This window comes from Pan troglodytes, chromosome 3 (assembly GCF_028858775.2).
Source record: "Pan troglodytes isolate AG18354 chromosome 3, NHGRI_mPanTro3-v2.0_pri, whole genome shotgun sequence".
NCBI lineage: Eukaryota > Metazoa > Chordata > Mammalia > Primates > Hominidae > Pan > Pan troglodytes.
The window spans coordinates 84975482-84999945 of NC_072401.2; the positions used below are offsets into that span (position 1 = coordinate 84975482).

A 24464-nucleotide genomic window follows, 5' to 3' on the forward strand; every position below is an offset into this window, starting at 1 on the left:
ACTCACTTTATAAGGCCGTATTACCAAGATACCAATACCAAACTAGAGAAAGAAATCACAATAAAAAACTTACAGATCCATATTCCTTATAGATATAGATGCAGATGCCCTCAATAAAATACTAGCAAACTAAAATCAGCCACATTTTAAAAGGATTACATAGCATGACAAAGTGGGATTTATCCCAGAAATGCAAGGTTGGGTCAGCATACAAAAATCAAATCAATATAATACAACATATTTATGGAAAGTGAAAAAAAATGCAAACAATCATACCTATAGGTGAAGGATTAAAGTTTCTCCCTAATATCAGAAATAAGACACAGATGTCTGCTGTCACCAATTCTATTCAACGTTATACTACAGGTTCTAGCTAGGGCAATTAGGTAAGAAAAACAAATAAAAATATACAGTTTGGAAAGGAAGAAGTAAAACTCTCCCTATTTGCATGATCTTATTTATAGAAGACCCTTAACGAACCACATCATAATTGTTACAGCTATTAAACAAATTCAGCAAAGTTTCAGGGTACAAAATCAATGTAGAAAAAATCAGTTGTGTTTTTGTACATAAGCAATGAACAGTCTCAACAGAATGTTAAGAAAACCATTCCATTTACATTAGCATCCAAACACATACAATATCTATAAATACATTTAATGAAGGAGATGAAAGACTTATACACTGAAAACTATAGAATGTTGCTGTATGAAATTAAAGAAGCCCTAAATAAATGGAAATGTTTATTATAGAGAAATAGAGAGAGAGAGAGAGAGATTGATCTAATGGAAATATATCCTGTGTTCAAAGATTGAAAGACTTAGTATCATTAAAATGGCATTACTACCAAATATCATGTGCAGATTCAATGAAATGCCTATTAAAATTCCAATTACCTTTTTTGCAAAGATGAACAAAATGACCATAACAAAACCATAACAACATACAGGAATGTAAGGGATCCTGAATAGCCAAAACAATCTTGAAGAAAACTAAGACTGATGAATAAGAATAAGAAGGGACTCAAGCTTCTTGATTTCGAAAGTTAATTTAAAGCTATAGTCATGAAAACAGCGTAAAACTTGACTAAGGATAGATATGTATATCAAGGGTATAAAATTTGGAGTACAGAGATATCCCATATATCTATGGTCAATTGATTCTCAACGAAGTGTCCAAGATAATTTAATGGGGAAACAAAAGTCTTTTTTCACACATGGTGCTGGGACAATGGGCTATCTAGGTGCAAAAGAATGAATGTGAACATCTACCTTACACCACACACAAAAATGAACTCAAAATGGACCAAAGACTCACTGGTAAGACATAAAACTCTAAAACTGATAAGAAAAATAGGGCTAATTCTTCATGACCTTGGATTAGACAACAGTTTCTTAGGTATGACACAAATTTGTAATGCCCCATATCTTCCTCAATACCAGGAGAGTATCAATTTTTTAAAGTTTTACTAACATTTTGATGATAATACTGCTTTTAAAAAGCAACTTTTTTTGTATTACCTTTACAGTTGCTGCTGATTTGTTATTTTCATTTCCTATATTGTATGTATGTACACATATATGTACATACATGTATATGTATATATGTACGTGTGTATTTGTCTTCTATTCTTTTGTACAAAAGTCTCAGAGGAAAGCAACATATCTTTCTTTCTTTCTTTCTCTCTCTCCCTCCCTCCCTCCCTCTCTCTCTCTCTCTCTCTTTCTTCTTTCTTTCTCTCTTTCTTTCTTTCTCTCTCTCCCTCCCTCCCTCCCTCCCTCCCTCTCTCTCTCTCTCTTTCTTTCTTCTTTCTTTCTCTCTTTCTTTCTTTCTTTCGTTCTTTCTTTCAACGGACTTTTGCTCTGTCGCCCAGGCTGGAGTGTAGCATCGTGATCTCGGTTCACTGCAACCTCTGTTTCCCGGGTTTAAGCAACTCCCTGCCTCAGCCTCCCAAGTAGATGGGATTACAGGCACCTGCCACCATGCTGGGCTAATTTTTGTATTTTTAATAGAGATGGGGTTTCACCATCTTGGCCAGGCTGGTCTTGAACTCCTGACCTTGTGATCCACCCACTTCGGCTTCCGAAAGTGCTGGGATTACAGGCGTGAGCCACCATGCCCAGCCTCTTGAAGTATGTTTAAATCACAGTTCCTTCATGATTACTTCCGTGGGTTATTGGTCCATTGCTTAACATGATTCAAATAAATGATGAACAAATTAATGTGAGGATTTTATAAGATTTCAAAAATATATATTAATTGGCAATGGGACCATTTAAAGTGCCTGCTTTTCCTTGTAGGTAATTCTACTTCAGTATCCCTAGTCTTTTTAACTTCAATAGTACTTAAGAAGAAGAAAGTTGATTTTTATACAGAACAAAAAATGGAAACCGAAAGTATTTTGAGAGTCATTACATCACGAAATATCATAACCATTTAAGATAATTAACTTTACACTTTAATATAAATTCCAGTATTTATTCATTTATTTATTATTATTTAGTGGATAAGAGTAGTAAAAGCTTTGGGGGCTGGAGGGAGAAAGAAAAGCTACTTCCCATGCTGTCCTGCTAGTACCTATTGATGTTTTCGATTCCTATCTTTTCTTTTGCAGGAGTAACAACTGTCCTAACAATGACAACTCTAAGCATCAGTGCTCGGAATTCTCTCCCCAAAGTGGCTTATGCAACTGCCATGGACTGGTTTATTGCTGTTTGTTATGCATTTGTGTTCTCTGCCCTAATTGAATTTGCAACTGTTAATTACTTCACCAAAAGAGGATGGGCTTGGGATGGGAAAAGTGTAGTAAATGACAAGGTAAGTGAGAGCTTCCGTGTTATCATTATTAAGAAAATACCCTAATGAATTCCGCTTGTAACAGATATGTTTCTAAAAACTGACATTAAAGACATCCATATATATATGAATTTGAATCATATCAATTTCTTTTAAAGTGTTCTTGCCTGAAATCCTTTAGGAGTGCTTGTAGTACTAATACTTCCATTAAAACCACTCCGTAGCATCTGTTGAGCTGTATGTGTTAAGTGTTTTACATATGCTCTCTCGCATAATCTTTATAGCATCCTTATGACTAGACTGCCTTCTTATTCTCATTTTTACTCATGAAGAATCTGAAGCAGTAAAGTTATTTACTTGCCCAAGCTTACACAACTTGTTAGTAAGTATACTTGAACTCCGATCTACCTGTCTGACTGTTAAGTTCATGGTTTTAACACCACACTGCATTATTATAAAGAGATTAGAAAAAGAAAATGGGCATTAATTTTACTTATTATAGAATTCCAGGCTCTATCAATGAATTGAATCCTCTTCACCTGTTCCAGTCTCTGCTGATTGATTGTAAAAGCCCAGATAGCATTTTTTAAAAATCTTTCCCATGTTGTATGGAATAAATATGTCGGTGCTGGAATGCTTAGGAATTTTAAATTGTTCATATGGTCTAAAAGGGAAAAGTTATTTGTTTTTAAGATTAACTTCTTTTGAGATTATTGCTGTCCATATTTAGGTTTCAAGTACTGAATCTAATGGGACATTTGTGCATTGATATAACAGCTGTTTCCTTTCATACTCTGTAGATTATGTATCTGCCTAAGAGGAGGCTTTGAATGTATCATAATCATCTATATTCTTAATAATGGTAAAAAGTTGTATTCAGAGGATATCTTTAACATTGTATCAACCTAAATGCTTCTTTTATTAAATTTGGATTAACATACTTGCAGATTTGATTTCTTTTTCAGTTATTTGAATATATTTTTTCATTTCTATGACCATGTTACAGTTTAAATATACAAGCAGTAAATGTTATAGTTTAAAAGTCTTGGTCTTTTTCCTTAATTTTGTAAGCCATAGAAATTTTAGTAAGACTGATGATTTATTTCATTTTATAAGTTGTGTTTTCCCTACTAACGGAGCCAACAAATAAATATTAAAAGGAATCTGGTCAATTTTGTATGCTAAACTTCTGGGCTGTTTCAGCATTTCCATTACAATTTAATATTGATTTATGTTTTCATTGCCCATATGGTGTACTGCTTTTTCATGGCATCTATGCAATTATTTTTTAAGGTATATTGGTTACACATGCACCTTTATACTAATTATTTGGAGATAAAATATTAGACCTTTGTAAATATGTCACAAAAGAGAAACATTTTGTGCCATGAATTTCCATATATAAATTTATTGATATATTATTTTAATATTAGAGTGTGCCAAATTGACATTCTGAAATGATATGCCTTCTCAACTCTTTACTTTGGAAAACAGAAGTACCTCTAAATGTGAAAAACAAATAATTGATAATGCTCTATAAAAGCAATAGCTTACTCCTCATGTATAGTGGATTTAAGTCTATCCATATGCCAAATTACACATAGCCAGGATAAATCTATGTCAAAATCACTGAGGTTCCAACCTAATTTTCAGGAAAAGAATTAACGTTGTTTATGTTATTTTAGTTCTTGTGGTTTACTTCAGGAAAACAATATATCAGACATTGCTTGTTCTCATTTCCTTTTCCACAGCTAGAGTGTCCAGCACAGTGCCTGGTCCTTAGCAGGCATTTCATAAATATTTATTGTATAAAAGAATGAACGAGTTTGTGATCTTAAATCCGACAATATAATACCAGTGGGAGGACTTCTTTGCCTTCATGGAAAGTTTTGTAAAAAAAAAAAACTTATAATGAATTTATCAGTGGGTATTCTATCCAATTTCATGATTCAGATGAGTTTTGAGAGATGTTTCATAAACCTACCTTCAGACCAAGAATTAAAATGTCCTTAAAACTAAAAGGATATCCAGAAGAGTGCCCTAAAGTAGCCTATCTGCCTAAAAGACATTTCAGTGTAATATACTTTTATCTTAATATTCCTTAGACTTAATTTTTAAGCAGAAAATCATAATTTTCTTTAAGTACAGAGTTTCTGTCGACAGGCTGTTTTTAGTGTCCTTTCTGACTAACCAGGCTTATGGAAGTCCTTTTGTTTTGACATTAGTAAACATGAGCAAATGCGGTAATCTGTCAATCCAACGAGCAAATGAAAAGTTCTTTGAAAATTCATAAAATACCAATTATCAATTTGCCCCATAAGAATAATGATTCAGCTCCATATTGATATTGTATGTTTTAAGAAAAAGACATATGTCTTTAACCTGTTTACATGTGCACACTCGACATATTACATGTAGAATGTGCACCGTTACTTAAATTTAGTTTTTGCAAATAAATAAATAAACACTCTCAGTTATACTCAAGCTACATTTGAGCCCTATATTAAAAGGCAGAGCTACCTTGCTCTGTGAGCTTGGGCAGGATTTTACACTACTTTTAGCCTCAGTTGTGAAATTAGACAAGAAAATCTTATCATTAGAAAAATACAGTGCTGGATCAGATTATCAAACTCTGAATTGTTATGCCTTTCCTAATACAAAGGTGTCTATTTATGCAACCCCAGGCTCTTACGGAACCCTTTTTCATATCCAGTGTTTTTCCTTTTCTCCTTTTGCTCAATACAAATTCTTTCATCCTAGCTCTTGATTGGATCTCTTTCCTTCTTGCTTTCTCAAACCTGTTCCATTAGTTATTGTTTTCTTATTTTATGTCTTCAAAGCCATCTTACTATTTTCAACTGCCTCCTTTCTTTCAGCTTATGAAGATGCTTAGTATGCTTAATTTACCAAGAAGAAAACTTTCTAATCCTATGCCACTTTCTTCCCACATCCTCAGTTTCTCCCCTCTTTTCTGTATTCAAACTTTTTTAAAGCATTGCTTGCAATGTTATCTTATCACTTTCAACTTAATTCTCGACCAACTATAATCTAATTTCCTTTTCATTTACTATCTTGTAGCTGAAGAGCACTAATAACCTCCATACTTTAAGATCTGAAAATAATTTTCCTATTTTTCTCAAGGAATCCCCATTAAATTTTTTAACTGTTATGCTCCAGAATCATTCTTCAGGCCCAGCACAGCAACTTTTTCTCTTCTTTTCTTTCTTAAATCAAACTTCAGAGTATCTGCTTTCTTCCCTCACATCCTGGCAGCTGCCACTATTCATTTTCTGTTTTTTTATTCTCTGCCAGAGTTCAGAGTGGACCCAGCTTCCCTGGCATCTGTTCTTGTTTATCCCTAAAGACAGTCAATTCTGCTTTCTTTAATGCTGTTTTGGTTTTGAGTATTCACTGCGTGATTCTCACTTTAAGGGTTTTACGGACAATGCTTGCATGAATATCTGCAATACTAAGCATACTGTCCCCCCATTTGCCATCCTCAGCACAAATATCAATTCCTCAGGAAATTTCTGAGCCCTCCCCTGCCCTTGTAAATGATTAGGCCTCCATTACAAGTGTGTGCAGTACTCTTTTCTTTTGCATTAGAACCTTTATCGTAGTTTGTAATTGCATATTTCTGTCTCAACTCTTTCACTGATCATGACAATGACCATTTTTGTTTAACACATCACTTCTTTCTGGCATTTTGTACAGGTTCTTACATGTATTAGGTGCTCAGTAAATATGGTATGAGTTAAAGAGGTATTACCCAATCAAAATTTAAAACCCATGCCTTCATTTCACTATTCAAGGTCATTATTGATAACTATACACCATACCTTTTAACTTACGAGATAATATATCTAACCTATTCCTGGAATATTTCTACCTGAATATAACATCTCAACCTCAGTCTCAAACTGAATATAACAATATCTGTTTTAGAAAGGATAAAAGAAAATAGATTTTATATCTTTCCACTGCCCATACCTAGTTATTCATCACTAATTGATACTTCAGTTAATGCCACAACCTAATCTTATAAGCCAACAACTTGGAAGTATCGCTCAACATCTAGTCAGTCATTAAATCTTGTCCATTATTCTCCTTACATATCTTAGACCATATTTTCACCATCTCTCATGCTTTTTATAGTTTTTTTTTACTCCTTTCTATTTTTAATCATGTCTTCTTCTTATCTATCTCTACATTACTGTCAGAGTTATTCTAAATCATAAATCAGATCATTTAACTAACTCTTCAGTTCTTTAATCAATTATTAAAGGCAGTTATTCAAGGAGCTAAGCTAATATGGTCCAAGTATATAGTTTTCTCTTATGTTTGTTTCTATAATGAATAATAAGGAAGATTTTTTATTATGTTTTTGCTTCCATGTGACTGGGAGTATTTCTATTTTAGAAATGAGAATTGGTCAATAAAGTTACTTGGTCAGAATCACACATCTAATAGGTAGTGAAATCCAGGATTGAGGATAGATCTAAGTTTCATAATCATATTCTTTCTCTAACCATTACTAGCCACAATCATTTTCCCAAACATCCATGCCTCTTCACAGCTCCATAACATTAGAACTGCTGACCCCTCTTGCAGTAATACCTCTTCTTCTGCTGCTAACTGACAAACTCCTATTATTTGTTAAGATCTATCTGATTTTACATAATACGAAAACTTTTCAGATTAATGTATTTAACTCCTCTCATTCCCCAAATTGTGTTTTGACACCATTTGGTACAAATTATTTTTACAACATCTCATTACATTATAGTTATATTGTAAATAAGTCTGTTTCTTACACAAGTTTACAAGATCTGAGTGGGCAATATTTTGCCTTATTCATCATCGTATCTACTGTTACTTAGCACAGTATTTAGTACATATCTTATTGAGTTGATAAAAAATGTATTTACTTTAATTCCTTGAGATTGCTTTCAATTCTAAATCTGAGTCAGTGAGTCCAAACTGGCCAAGGAAATTATAGAAAACACTAGATAATAATTTACTCAAAATGTAGACGTAGGAACAAAATATGCAAACAGTTATGGAATGTGCTATTGTTTTATGAGTCATTTTATTTAATTCATAGAAAACATCACATTTTCAAGTGTATTTATTTATTTATTTGCATTTATAACATCCTGCCTTGTTCCAAAATATTTCAGGCAGTTCATCAAAGAATGCATGCATTTAAATTATAATTAAATAAAATAGAAATAAAATTAGAAAATCAAGATGAAAGAAAATAGACTCAAATACATTCATCTTTGGGCCAGCACATTAGCTGCAGTCCATAGCAATAGCAGTTAAGCTTCAAATTCTCAGTTTCTTGGTGACCAAAGTAACACCTTGGGGGAGGGAAGAGTTATTTTTCTTTAGATATATAAGTTTTCTCAGAGAAAAACTTTTCCTTACACTGAAATTGCCTTTTGAAAAAACAAAATATCATGTTTTTTTTTTTTTTAATTAGGGGAAGCTGGGTACTATAGAAAGTGATGTCAAATTTTTCCCAATAAACGCAATAATGGATTTCATATTGATGTTTCTTGTAGTCCCCTTCAATAAAAGCTGAAGGCATTACATTAACATACAACTCAGTGAAAGCAATTCTTCAAGGAGCTAAGCTAATATGGTCCAAGTATATAGCTTTCTCATGGCCCAGTTTATTCCAAGAAAAGACTTTAGAGTACTTAGAGAAGTGGATGGACTGTTTAACCTTCAAACAATCTTCTGTAAGTATCACTTTTCTCAGTCAGGATGATTAGTAGACAGTTAACAATAGCATTATCTGACCAATGAGCACGTTGTTATTTTACAAGTAATGGGCTTTCTAGTAGCCACAATAACTGTAAAAAGGCAACATGGTATGGTAGAAAAAGCATAGATTTGCACTTTGGAGACCTGATTTTTTTCTCCAAAGCCTATTATATTTAGTGTTTGAATGAGAGCCCCATTTCTTTACTGTAAGGAACAGTCCCTAAGATTCTTTCTGACTCCAAACCATGTAATTGTTATTTTCATTCAAATGCCAGGTCACTTTACTCATAGGTGTTTATATGTTAGCTAGAACATTGGCTGAAGTTACTAGCAAATTATTTTCTCTATCACTCATAGGAAGTCAAGATTGTTTTGACACCATGGTGTAAGACATTTTAATTTCTGTAATCCGGGTTTTTCCAGACTTGATATTTTAAATATACATCCAAAGACTTCAATAAAGTAATACACTCAAAACATACTTAAGCCTACTAAACGTCATTTTAAAATGGAAAATCAATTTGTGTGGGTTATATTTCTTTTTCATTCCACTTAATTGACAACTGAACATTCAACAAACTGTGTAACAGCATAGTTTACTCTACCCCCACCCAGATAATATATAAAAAATATATTTTATTTTGTTTATAAATCAAATCTTCACCTTCTGATATGGGTCTAAATCACAAGTAAAACAGCTTCCACAAGCTTTGATTTTTTTAAATTTAGCCTGTTTAATTATTTCCCAGTCTTACACATCTGTAGATGGTGAAATTGAAGACGTTCAGGAGACTTACATAATAGAATTGTAGAATAAGCTATTGAATTCTGTATCAATTGATCTGATAAAGTATTTATTATAGTCTATATAACATATTATCTTAAGTTACACTTTATATGTTATATATACATTTTTATCATAGTAAGCGTTTTAGTTACATGCCACTCATTTATCATTAAGCAAACGTTTCTGAGCCTGCTCTGAGCCAGGAACTATGCTAGGAACTCTGCAATACACAGTCTGTGCCTTCAAAGAGCTTACAATGAAGTTAAAGGAAAACAAAAGTGAAAAAGATACATACATGTTTCATTATAGAGGCAAGCTCCAGGGTCCTCCAGAAAAGCATGAAATGGCAACTAAGTACATGCAGTAGAAAGTGTTGTCTCGGTCGATGTGACTCAGAGCTGAATCAGTGTTAGCCTGGTTATGGTAAGGAGGTAACCAGGGGACAATGTGGAGTTAATTATCAGTTCTGACTGAATTGTGTTACCAGTCACAGATTAGGGGGTACAAGTGAGTGTACAGATTTCGGCAGGAAGTGAGAGTGGATGGAAGCTGAGTGCACTTCTGGACATTTTTTTGCTTTAATTACCTGTGGGATGTGTAGGTAGAGAAGTCTAGTGAAATTTAGTGGTTAAGAATTCCGGAGAGATATTTTATCAGTCATTCACGCATAGCTTTCAAAAGCCATGAGAATTACTTACAATTAATAGAAAATAGTGTCAGTTTGCCTGCATGATCCCCAGTCTCCTTCCCACTGATCCCATTCTCAACTTGTAACATTACCTTTTTTTAAAATCGGCTTCTGGAACACGGTGTATATTTTTGGCTATACCTGGCCTTATTCTCAAAAGTGATATGAAGTGGCCTATCTAGGTGCCTTAAAGTAGAAATACAGCATGAGATGAGGCAATAGGAAATTAGGCAGTCAGAGCTATCCGAACTTTTCTAGTTTTCAAAAGAAACAAAAATTGTATAGGAACATAAGCATTAAAAAATTCATTTATGGAAATGAGTACTGTTTTTAATCATTAACACAAAAGGTTTCATTGGACTATTTTTCTTCAGGTTCTGAGTGTAAGCTAAAAGTTACATTAAATAAAGTAAAATCAGTCATGTGGCCCAAGGATTCAGCCTGCTGATGGTGTGGCTGGATCCAAAGCCTGCATGATATTCGAAGAGGTCTCTATAGTATGATTTCTCCCAACACAGTTATTTTTAATAGCAGTCAATAGTGAATAGGGCCATGTAATACCTCCTGAATATCATTTAGCTAGGGTATGGATATTCTTTGGGACTATCACTATCAAATCTGTGTCTTATAAAGAATATTAATAATATATATTATGTAGACTTAACCTATAGACTCTGCTTTAGAAGATCTTAGAATTGTAAGTCAGCTATGAATTCAACAGTATTTTTCTCTCCATAAACATGGTTTTAATTTTAAACAAAGAGAAGCAGTCTGCTTTACTATAGATTTGCAGTTATTACTTTTAAATGGACTGAGGGGAGTTATTTTCCCCTTTAAAATAAGACTTTGTAAAATTCTGAGCCAGAAAAGCTTTGCTGTGCTGAGACTAGGAATTGAGAAGATGCAGCACCATAGGATTGCCCTGCCCTTCATTCAGTGAATCGGTAGGAAATTACAGGTGCCAGCAACTGGGTTCTTAACTAAAAATGGTACTTATAGCTGTTGTACTTTGCTTACTTGGTCCTGAAAATGGTAGTTTCCAAGTTACGAGAGAGCACTTTGAAGCCAAAACCATTACCTTTTTAAGTTCTGAGCCCTACTCTGAAGTTTTTGCTGATTCAGAGAGTGAAGCCATACTTTAAACAATGAAGAAAGTAAGGTGAATTTTGTTATTTATAGCTGTCAATAAAAATTGCAAACATAACTTGGAACGAGTTTTAACACTGCTTATTAAAGAGTCCACAGTGTTAGCATAAAACAAAAAGTGCCAACATACAAATATGCAGGGTTGATACTTGGCTGGTATGTGCTGCTGCTTGTATTTTACAGCCAACGTCAGTTCTGATTGGTCAGAGTATCTGTTCAGATTGGTTAGTCCCTCTGCTCTAGAGTTTTTCAGAGACTTTGTACCTGTATTTCCTGAGCATATATGTGCAACTGAAGGGTATTCAAGTGAGGGGCAAGAAAATATTGGTTAAAATTAGTATAGGGTTTCTAGCAGGAGACTCCTGTTGCAAAAAAATGTATTTATATTTTATGTTTCTTTGTCTACATTCCTAAATCTTACACCTTAGTTCCTCATCCAACATAAATGTCCTACTTCCATCAAACTTTCCTTGAGTTCTTCAACAAAATATTTTTCTTCTTCTACCTAACACATAATAAATTATATTGCCTTTACATCTTGTACACCAGTAATCACTGTCTGGCTTGTAATAGTTATGATTTGCACTCCACTAGGAGAATATATGTTTCTCAGTGTGGTTAGAATAATATATCTGTCCATTTGTTTATTACAACAGTTTGATATACCTTTAGCATCATTATCTTCCTTTTGTCAAGTTACAAGCTGAAGAAAAACATTAAGGAAATTTCTCAAGGCCCAGATTCTTTATATGTGTAATCTGATATCATTTTAAATGATGTTTCAATTTGGTTCAAATAATAATATAAACACTATATGTTATATACATTATAAGTTGAAAGCCCTTTTTGAAGACTGACCTAGAGATATAAACCTCAACAAGAATATTTTAGGAAAAAGCATACTCCATGTCTCAAACAGCTTCCTCAGACCAAAAATCATATGGCATGGTGTTTAAAAGCAGAGGTTTAGAAGTCAGATACATCTAAGTTTGAGCGCTTTTTCAGCCATTTAATAGGCGCAGACCTGGTCAAGTCAGAAAACTTTTTTAGCCTTCATTTTTGAACTTATATCATGGGGTTAATAAAGGAACTTCCTATCCCATAGTGAGGTTTGTCAGAGATGTCACCTTGGCTAACAATCAACCCGACACATTCTAGTTCTCAAAAAGTGTTCGCTATAATTTCCTTATCAGTTTTTCACTTGGACATTATCCTCTATTTGTAACATGGGAACTATATGCATCATTACTGAAGAAGAGATATTTTGTAGCTTTTACAAAGTTACAAATGGTGATCTCTCATCCTTCCTTCTTTCATAATTAAGCCAGATCTGGAAGAATGTCAGCAGGGGAAAAAGGAGAGGAAGAAACTCAGGCCAGTGAAAGATGAGTAATCCATGACTGTTTTTAGAATCTCCTGGGCTTTCAGAGCTCCTTTTTAAACTTATTTGAACACTCTGAGAGCTCTTAATTAAAATAACTAAGAGTCAAAATATGATTGTAGACCAATTTGTCCTCTATATCTGTTGCTTTACAACCTGCTCACTATTTTGGATAATTCACTGCTGTCTCAATTTACTTTGTATTCAAGTAACCAAAAATATATTTATATTAGTAAAGAAACAGATAAGTACTATTTATATTTTCATTTTATTAAATGAATTATATATTATTTCACTGATGTATTATGTGGCTAACTTGTGGAAGGCTTCATGCTAAGTGCTAAGATTACAAAGGTGAACAAGACAGAAGCAGCACCAGCCTTCATTGAATGAGAAAGCAAGATGTCAGTCGAATAATCACATGACTAAGAAATAACACATTTTGAAAAATGTCATAATGGAAACAAATTAGAGTGTTATGAATGAGCATATATGGGAGCAAAGAGATGTTTAGTTAGAGTGACCTTAAGAAAGTCCTTTCTTAGGAAATGGCATTTAAACCAAGACCAAAATAAGAGAAGGAATTGGTGTTCATGTGAAAAATGGGGTGGGGAGATGGTATTCCAGGTTTTCAAAACTGAGGTGTTCTGGGCTGGGGAAATATCATGGCTAAAAGCATGGCACCAAAGCAAGAAAGTATTTTGAAAACTGAGGTTATTTCAGGGGAGCCAATAAGTAATGAGCAAAAGAAAGAAGCCATTGTAAAAAAAAATGTTGTTTTCATTCTAAGTTCCATGAAATATTATTTAAGGGATGAAAGCATAGAAGTTAAATGATCCAATTTATGTCTTAAAAAAGATCCCTGTGGCCATAATGTGTCTAATGGTTGGACAAAGTCAAGCCAAGCTAGACGGACACAAAGTCCAGGCAGGAGATAATAGTGACTCAGACAAGAGTTTGTGATAATGGAACTAGAGATTATAAAGTGAAACGGGATGAGCTAAGCAAAAATCCAAGACTTTGTATTTTATTCTCCTTCTGTGTTTCTAGTATTTGTTGCACTGCCATCTTCATAAGGTTACAACTTCCCGTCATCTGAGTAAAGCATTGCTGTATGACTTTGACGTGAGGTGGGAGGGAATCCTGTTACTAAGCTAGAAATGTGGGATCATTCATTGTAGACTATCATTCCTCTTGTTAAAATATTTCTACATTTCAGTTATTCATTCAGTCATTCATTTGACAAATACTTGACTGACTCATGAGAAAAGAAAAGTTATATTGTTTTTTAAAGTTGCATTTTTCTATTGGTTATTTTCCATGTCAACCCACAACCAATAAGATTCCCCAGGAAAGTGGTACCACTAATTTTACTGGGGGTTTTCTCACCGTAATGGATTTGGAATTTAATAAACACCTTTATTTATTTTCCTAATTTCTGTTTTTTGCTAATGCATGATGATTTGTATTAGGATACCTTCCTTCAGAATTTGAAGTGTACTTTAGAAAATGTTAAGTAGCAGACTCAACCCACACTCTGTTAATTTTTGTATTTTTCAATAGAAAAAAGAAAAGGCTTCCGTTATGATACAGAACAACGCTTATGCAGTGGCTGTTGCCAATTATGCCCCGAATCTTTCAAAAGATCCAGTTCTCTCCACCATCTCCAAGAGTGCAACCACGCCAGAACCCAACAAGAAGCCAGAAAACAAGCCAGCTGAAGCCAAGAAAACTTTTAACAGTGTTAGCAAAATTGACAGAATGTCCAGAATAGTTTTTCCAGTTTTGTTTGGTACATTTAATTTAGTTTACTGGGCTACATATTTAAACAGAGAACCTGTATTAGGGGTCAGTCCTTGAATTGAGACCCATGTTATCTTTGGGATGTATAGCAACATTAAATTTGGTTTGTTTTGCTATGTACAGTCTGACTAATAACTGCTAATTTGTGATCCAACATGTACAGTATGTATATAGTGACATAGCTTACCAGTAGACCTTTAATGGAGACATGCATTTGCTAACTCATGGAACTGCAGACAGAAAGCACTCCATGCGAAAACAGCCATTGCCTTTTTTAAAGATTTACCCTAAGACCTGATTTAAAGTGAATTTCAAATGACCTGATTAATTTCCTATTCTTCTAAATGAGATGAAAATGGGGATCCTGTACAACCCTTTGTGGACCCTTTTGGTTTAGCTCTTAAGTAGGGGTATTTTCTACTGTTGCTTAATTATGATGGAAGATAACATTGTCATTCCTAGATGAATCCTTTGAAGTAACAAACATTGTATCTGACATCAGCTCCATTCATGAGTGCTCAGAGTCCCTGCTAATGTAATTGGAAGCTTGGCACACATAAGAAAAACTAGAGATTTGAAATCAGCTATGAATTACTCTATATAGTATCTATAGCCGTGTACATATTACAGCATGACAAGCTCAAATAATTATGAGTCAGCCCGACAGGATGTTAATTATGCCTACGATGTAATAACTATTGGAATGTCATGGTCATTACATTTTTAGCTTCAGAGTTTATTTGAAAGTAATAATTGAAATCCTACAATTTATTTTAATCATTGGAAACTACCTTAATTTAAAAAAAAGAAAATAAATGTGTCTTAACATTTCCAGGTATGTGTTGTATTGACATTGATCAGCTAAATTTTACTGGTGCTGGAGACTGGAAAAAGCATCCAGTTTGGTTGCTGTGGAGCAACATGCATATTGGATTAGAAAATTGTGCCAAGAACTCCCACTGATGAGAATTCATAGGTGCCCCACACTATGACAAGCACTTATATGATTCTCCTCTTTCTTGTTTACTGCAAATTCTGCCTTAAGGCTTCTTTTCAAGACTCAGAAGCCACTAATTATAAAGGAAAGGGCAGTTAATTGGCACATTTTTCTCTTGTGAAAGCAGTTCTTTCAGATAAGAATTAATGTAAATCTGCTTTTGTAAATTGCAACTTTAAATTTCGCTGACTCAAATTTACAACAGCTTTGTATACCAGAAGAGGTTTTGGTAAGGGTTGAACATTTTTACACTGCAACTTTAAAACATCACCAATAGATTGTGGATTATTTCACGTGCACAAACATACACACACACACACACACACACACACACAGCTAAATTAGAAACCACAATTTTAAATTTTATATAATTGCTAGTTATTAATGGGTAAAATTCATTTTTCTTTTAATATCTTAAAATATTATTTATGCCCCGAAATATGCTAATAAAAGTTAAAGATTGTGTATTATGCCTAGATTCAAAGTTTTTGGCAAACCTCAAATACTTTTGATTGACATGTACATTAGCAGTTATTAGTTGACTTTTACTAAAACATGCACCTTTACGATGGTGTTTTTGTAGAAACATAAGTAGTCAAATAGTAACATTTATTGCAGTTTTGTACAGTATTTGAGTATAGTGCATAAATAGGTATGTTCATAAAATCAATAAAAGGAGTATCTATGGAAATAAGCAAAATATCAGCAAAAATTGCTATTCCTTTGCCTCATTTAATTTTTAAAATTTTCTTTGTTTCCATGTGATTCTATTATATGCTTTGCATGCTTGTATAAAACCAAGGTCACAAATGCAACTTATTAACGGAATTTGCCAAGAAGACAGCCTTGACATTAAAAATTCCCTCACAAGAGGTAATCCATAATCCTTAATAAAATAAAATTGTTACATGAGCCAATAAATGTATTTCTTTAATTCCCTTCCAGTAACACTTTCTTTGTCACCTAGTTTTAAAATGTGCACTTTATTCATACATTGAAATAGAAGATATCCTATTTTCTTATACATTTAAATATAGCATAGCTCTTCTGTATAGTTTAGGGATGTGTGCAATTGTATAAGGAAGTACACAATGCCAGAAGGCAAGCAATGAAATTGCTCTATATGGTATGCATTATTAGATACTTTAAGAATATTTGTCTTGTAAAGTCCGCATTGCCCCCTTAATGTCTGACTATAAATTATAAATTTATAAATATGTGTATATGTGAAAACCGTTGTAAATAACAGTTTCTGTATGACCCCAGAAAAGGCTCATCTATACTTTGGGCAAAGAGCTGCTACTATATTGATGGCACCAGTATTATTAGCATTTATGGAATATTGACCAGAAAACTTATCACTGTTATTCTTATTTTAAATTTCATGTGGTAAAATTTTATTTGAGTGCAATGACATTCTGGCAGTTCAGATTTTTCAGTGATAGGGATCAGAATTCTTTGTTATTTATTTAAACTTTGATGTACTTTTTACATATTTCTTCTTCTTTTAATGTTTAAATAAATCAAAAGGAGCTTCTGCTCTTGTGGGGAGACTAGGGATGCTCCGTGGAAATTGCTTCTAAATTATAGAACAAGATTCTTAACAACTATAATCCTTTCCGTGAACCAATTTAAAAGGATTTTAATTTATCACAATAAGGCCAATTTTTCAGAAAATACATTTTATATATACTAACACTGATATCTTTGGCCCATAAGATTATACCTATTTTATGCAGTTGTACAATGACATAAAGAGTTATGGTATGTACAAAATGTAGATAAATACATGTACATATATAGAGATATAATCTCATTATTTTATAGCTACTACTCTGATTTAACTAATATTCATTCAAAAATATTTTTTACCTCCTGTGCCATGCCCTGTAATTGGTGTTAATATCACTCATGTCACACCCACTGAATTTAGTTGAAATTTTAAGTGCATCTCATTCTTATAATGACTTGAAATTAAAGACTATATAAAACATGTAAATTAATTTAGTACTGGGAGTTCTTTAATGAGCTATGATGCCACTAGCGTGCTAAGATGGGTGGCTGTTTTTCTCTTTTCTCCTGTTCATGTTCCCATGTGTTTGATTATAAAATGGAAGAAATATAACCATTTAATATATATTTTTTAAATTTTAGTGATTGTATTAAGTGCCAATCTTAATGTTTAGAAATCTTTTCAGGGATCTCTCTATTTTGAATTTATCTCAGGTTTGGATAAGTGATCCCCCTGAGCCATGTTTCTAAAATTTTTTTCTTAAATAGTTCATAGTTTATTTTTAAAAACAACCCAGAATCTATTATTTTACTGTCATTATTTGGTAAGTATAATTTGCATTTATGTGGCTCTTTTTGAATTCCTGGTTGAGGGCCACAAACCCTGCCATGATATAATCATGGATTCCAGAAGAGCACCAAAGCTTTATAGGTACTTTTCTTTGGCATGGCCGGTCATCATTCCAATGAAAGAAGAAAGGAAGTAGCTCAAGTCACCTTCTGCATTATCATGGTTCTTTGGCATCCATTAATAATTTGTTTAATGTATTCTATGCCTGATGCCCTCAGACACATGTCTGTGAAGCACAGACATATTTATTATTTACTTGGAAATATGAGGTTATGTTAATAGATTTACTAAACAGATTATTCTTGTTATTGGTCTCCTGGCACACTGACATTCATCTGCATGTTTTTGAAGCAATGACCAAATTTTTTATCATATGAAAACATTCAGAATTTTAAGGGGATTACTACCTGACCCATTGCTACCCTATAGTGCCATTCATTTTCCTTTTAATTGAGGTCCCATAGGCACCTCATGCTTCCCTTTTATTAATTTAAAGTATGCAGAAGTGTAAAATTTTAACTGGGGAAGGGTGCAGTTATTTTTGACATCTGCATGCTTGAGAAACATGGACACTATACCAAAACCACTTGTAACAGTGTGAAGAAGACAAGTCATATTTTTATCTACTGAATTCATGCTTTAAAAATTAAAGTAAATATTTAACATAATTATTTAATATCCATAATATTTTGCTGTTAAAATTTATATTAAAGATATTAATATTTTCCATCAGTATTTAAGAGCTCAGAATTACTGAAAAGAAGAAACCACAGGAAACGTGAGACTGTTGTTAATTAAACCAAGTGAAGCATTTTTCCCTTTTTAACTTCTGAGAAAGTAGATAAATTATACATATGTAGACACACAAATATTTTAAAAGTCGTTATTCTATCATAGTAAGCATCATAACTAAAATACTAAAGTAGAGAAAGTTCATGTGAAAGTCATTTGGGAAGGTAATAAATTATTTGATATCTACTTATAAATATTATATATCATAATTTTGTTTTTTTGCTAAAATTCTTAATTTTCAACATATCTAGACCACTGTGTCTTCCATCTTGTTAAGTTGAGATATTCTATTTTTGTTTGTTTATATATGAAGAAATACTTATAAAGGTAGTTATACATCCCACCTCAAACTACTCGATGATGTATTTAATACATAACATTACCTAATATTGCCAATAGGAAAGAACAATTTACAGGTTTATGTTTCAGCTTACAGTAATGTTCCCAAAGATCTTTTAATAGGGTCTTAGCTGTGTGTGTCAGTGATGTGTGTATGTTTGCGAGTGTGTATGTGTGTAATTCCTAGGTATGTATGGAATAATGTTTTGAGAAATTCAGATAAATTTATGATATCTAAACAATTTGTTTTATTAATGGATCTTATCACAAATTCAGCTCTTATTAAACTAGCAATTAACTTGCACACTAGAACACATTTTTTCAGTAAATCCATAACAAACTTATTAATTAGAATTAGCTTTGAGTTATGCATATGGTTAAAAATATCTTTTCTGTGCTGGTGTAAACTTTTTCGAATGTATTTCTAGTTTTTTTTTAAAAAAAGATTAAATTCAAAATGATCTTGCAATTCTGCTTCATGAGATAGAATAGAAACATCTTTGAATGTCAGGTTTCTTAACGGAGGCTTGTGTAAGCTCTTTTAAAAGTTAAATATCTGGTTATTTACAAATACAAAGTTATGTATATTCATTACTGGTTTGTTTCATACCTTACTTTTTGAATTGGAATGGTTCAGAGTATAATTCTTACAGAGAGCCCATCACATACTAGTCAACGTTCTAAGTTTTTTATGCATATTAGTTCATTCAGTCCTCACAGCAGCCATCATCACTGTGTGATTCTTGAAGCTCTGGAAATCTAGGATTTCTATATAGTACACCAACATACCAGTTTACATATATTACAGGAAAGGTAAACGAAACAAACAAACAAAAAAACAAAAAACAACAACAACAAAAAACAAAAACCTGTGTTTTTTCTTTGCTTTAATTCAAATTTATATTCATGCCTTTTGGGGAATATTCATTCAATAAGGGAGCCATTACATGGTTTTCTGCACAACAAAACAAACAAGTAAAAAGCAAACACTCAACAATAAAACTGTACTGTACAGTAAGCAATACCCGTTTTTGTGATGCTAGCTATTTACTAACTTTGGTACAATTTAGTTTCTGGGAATATATTGCAGTTTTCTTTTTTGGTTCACAAGTAATGATCACGTATTAAAAATGATTAATGTTGATTAAGCAAAAGTAAGCACTTCCTTCATTTCTTTTTTTTTTCTAATTTTATCAGTTTTATTAGTGGTCGGAGAGATGTGTTTTCATTTGTCATATTGTTGGTTTCATAACATTTAATCCCATTGGGCTTCAAGGATTATGTATTGATTTCATCAAATATTTTGTTGTAAGTTACCGTTTATAGAATGACGCCTGAACTGATCCCAAGGGATGCCACCGGTGGGATTGCAATTGCTGAATTAGCTTACTAGGTTTGAAAATGTCAGTTTTCCATGCTTCTTTTTAGAAGACTTTGCCATAACATGATGCCAAAAGGCAAACTATATTGCATTGGCTATATAAACTGTATTATTGGCTATACATGAATATTTCCAACAAAGTTTATTTGTAAAAACAACTGATGCTAAGAAAGCAAGAGTTAGTTGCAGAATTACTTTAGAAATAGTACTGATAGATTTGTTCAGAATTTATTTTTAACGTATTCGACATAATCGTTGAAGCGATTGATTGTGCTTTAAACTGATCATAATGTGTAAAAAGGTGTAACGTATAATTAGAAAGACATAAGTAAAACTCAGTTATTGAGCCACAATTCTCATGAATTAAACTTTACCATCCACGTTTGGTCCTTATTGCTTGTTAATCTTGGGTGCCTGCACTACACTTGATTTTAAAATTGTTGGTCTTCTATAAATTTTCAAGATTTTCCTGAGCAGATACAAATTCAGGTTTTGATGTGCTTCAAACTAAGGAACATCACCTTTCATGAAATGTTTCCAGTAGATGTGATGTGAGTGAAAACTTTAAAAAATGTCATACTTATTGCTACATTTGAATAGAAAATAAAAGGAATAAAGTATTTTTCCTTTGCTACAAATTAATAATACGATCACATGCAGAGAGAATGTGAGGAACCTCCAACACTAAACTTTAATAGTCACATTATGTGAAATTTGAAATTTTCTGGGTGACAGTATACTTATTGGTAGGTTTTCTGGTTCATGAAAATAACTCAAGAACCAATAATATTTGTAATTGTGACCTTGTTGTAATTGGGAAAGGCCACTAGTTGATCATATGACCTTTATTGAATATGTCATGCTTGCTGTTTAAAAAATTCCTGATCACATGCAAATTAATGCTAAACAACTTTTTTGTATTTATTAAAAATGATTTAAATATATTTGCTCGGAAAATTGTGTTTTTTATACTCTGTTACACATTCGCTTACAATAATTGAATTTATTGTGTGTGTGGCTTTTATATATTGGGATATAAAATGATATTTTGTAATAGTGGTTTTAAAAGTTGTTAGTTTCTTAAACTTCTCTTTAAGATAAAAAGCTGTAGGGTGACAGGAAAAGCATAAACATACCCTGAAATTTGAGGAGGAATCATATATTGCTAATGTTCATCTCTTCAACACTTTAAGAAAGTGGAAAACATAAGCTCACCCAGAAAATTGGCTACCTACTGTTATATAAAAGTGTCACGTTTACATGAAACTATTAAATAAATAGTATTTTCTTTTCTTTAAGGTAGATTTAAGTTCACTATTCTCTCTGTAAACTCCCATATCTTGTAGTTTTCTTGTTTGACCTATTTTCTAAATTTAATGCAATATTATTTAAAAGAGTTCCTCTTTTGATTATTGCTATTATTGTTAATAGTACTGAAATAAAATGTTTTTAAATGCCAAAAAGGTATTAAAAACAAGACAATTTTTGTCATCATGGTTTTTCATATAATCGTGCTCAACCCTAGCCAAAATTTTAAATTAACTGAGAAGTTTTTTAAAAAATGGGCAAATCAGAATCTTGAGGGACAAGGGGCTATGAAAAAAAATTAAAACCTCTCCAAGTAATTTTGCTGTACAGCTGTGTTTATATGCTTTCATGGGCTCTCTGTAATCTCTTTCTTTTTTGAAGACCTCTGCTTGCTAGCCTATAGCTTTCAGTTTAGGCATAAAATTAAATGAATATTCCATCAGTTTTTCACATCATATAGTAAGTATAATTGACAATGTTAAATCTTGGGTAAGAAAGTACTCATTCTTATAATTTTGTTAATCTAATCAATTAATTAAAATTGCTGTCTTACTCTTTGTACCCTACAGACCTGTAATTAAGTATAAACTGTGAATGTGTATATAGCTGTAGATAATAGATACAGATATAATTGTCTTCAGCCCATGCTTTTAATCAAATATTTTTAAAAGTTACTTATTTAATATTTAAAAGTTACTTATAGTAATATGTTTTGTTAATATTTGCCTGAGTAAAATATGATCAATTTAAATAATAAGGTAAGAATTATTAAGGGCTTGGAATTTACATTTCAGCAAACTTATAGCCAGCAAAATGCTAAACACATCAACAGCATTCAACTAGTTTTCCTGATATTAGTCAATTTATAGTCCAGGCTTTCTCAAAATCATTTAAATGAAAGCATGCTATCAATGGAAGCATTCATGTCACCTTTTCTCTGAAAGATTCAAAAGAGAGAAACTGAGGTCTCAATGCCTTTTCTATGGTGTTTTGTCTGATCTTTAAAATGTAAAACCAAGCAAACTGCTGGTAGAACAGTAAGGCTCAAATCTTAACAGTATACTGTAAAGATGGTTGCATTGCCAATTTGAAAAGATTTTATATTCTCAAACCCATCATCAATATTAACTCTGGGAAGTTTTCAGATGTAGATAGGAAAATAGAAAAATGGAAAACAGATATAAGTGGTAAAAATATTATGGAATCCCTCAGATATCCCTTGAGAGACTGTGGAATTATATCCAATTTTCTTGGTTTAGAAAATCAGGGATATGGGTATGCCTAAATTTTTTTAAATTTCCTCCATCAATTAACAGTTAATATATTAGAAATTAATTGAGCTTCATTTACATAGAAAATTCACTCCTGTAGAACACCTTATTCTCTTAATAGCTTGAAATTTTGTAGCATTTCTTCTATTAGTCCATAACAATTTCTAAATCACTTCTTAAGATGTAGAATAATCAGAAGATGTAAACTAATAATTGAAGTATATCAGTTTTAAACTGTCCATGGACTTACTGTTTGAAACTAGTTTTATTTCCAAAGTAAAATACACATGAAATTCCAGATAAATGGAAAAATGAAACAGTTTTAAAGGTCATCATGCCTACCACTTAAATCAGGCTGTCTACAACCACAGTTTATAGAACGTTTTCATAAGAAGCATATACAAAGGTCACCCTAAGCTGTATCTGAAAATCCCATCCATTCCAGAAAACTGAATCTGTACACCAGGAGAAAAATGTTTATAATTCTATAATTCTTGTTTTGTTAACTTTTCCTCATACTGATCATTGCATTTCTCTTTCAGTATTCTGGTATACTGTGTAGTAATTGTATTGAACTTCTTGACACTTGTGAGTAACTTTAGGAAGTGTTGAAGGTAGAGTACCTTACTGAAAATCATGTTTTGCTTTCTGAAAGTCAATATATTAGACATGACTTGACTAAGAGGGCGAACAACTTCAAACTAGTTGAAACACACAAGGAATTTAGGGAAAGGATTGAAGATGTCTCGTTCAGTTGCAATTAAGCATTAAAACTCCTGACCTCAGGCTGAGAGCAGTGGCTCAGGCCTGTAATCTCAGCACTTTGGGAAGCCAAGGTGGATCACTGGAGGCCAGAAGTTTGAGACAAGCCTGAGCAACATACTGAGACCTTATCTCTAAAAAAATTTTTTTTAAATTAGCTGGATGTGGTGGCAGGCACCTGTAGTCCCAGCTACTTGAGAGGCTGAAGTGGGAGGATACCTGGAGGCCAGGTGTTTGAGGCTGAAGTGAGCTGTGATCCTGGCACTGTTACTCCCAAGTGGGGGATACAAGTAAGACCCTGTCCCTAAGAAACAAAAACAAAGAAAAATGAAAAAAACTTATTGAACTCAGAAATGTTAGGAATTAGGCTATGGACTCTATAAATGTGATAAAATAACGAGACTCATTGCCTGTGTAGCTCAGTTCAAATTCTGGAGTAAAATAATCTGATAGGGACAATTTGGTCCAATCAGCTGTATTATCTTGAGTCAAAAATACAAGCACAATTGCTGGTTCACCCCTTATCAGTGGAGAGAGCGGAGGTTCTGCATACACTTCAAAACATTGGCTGTTACAATCAAATAATGTTTTTCTACTTTGAAAAATTACAAAATGAAAATGAAATTTAAAAATATGTAAAAAATGAAGAAAAAATAGACACTCTCAATACTGATACAATTATATTTTCTGATAGACACAAATCAACTACATAAGGATGTTATAATTTATTATTGAATTGTCAGTATTTATGTGTCCACATAATGTATGTATGTATGTATGTATTTATTTATTTTGATACGGAATCTCACCCTGTCTCCAGGCTGGAGTGCAGTGCTGTGATCTTGTCTCACTGCAACTTTTGCCTCCCAGGTTCAATTG

General features: G+C 32.8%; 1 protein-coding gene across 18 annotated transcripts in view; it reads left to right on the forward strand.

The window, feature by feature from the left end:
- The window catches only part of GABRA2 (gamma-aminobutyric acid type A receptor subunit alpha2), a 150943-nt gene extending 129742 nt beyond the window's left edge, over positions 1-21201 (forward strand). For 9 of the 18 annotated variants that reach the window (XM_016951809.4, XM_016951803.4, XM_063809655.1 and 6 more), the window contains 3 exons: positions 2615-2817; positions 8364-8543; positions 14134-21201. In XM_016951809.4, coding sequence (XP_016807298.1) covers positions 2615-2817; positions 8364-8543; positions 14134-14430 — 680 coding nt within the window. In that variant the 3' untranslated portion in view covers positions 14431-21201. The remainder of the gene's footprint in view (positions 1-2614; positions 2818-8363; positions 8544-14133) is intronic. The other 9 variants (XM_054683173.2, XM_063809662.1, XM_003310415.6 and 6 more) reach the window with 1 other exon arrangement.
- Positions 21202-24464: the final 3263 nt, after the last annotated feature.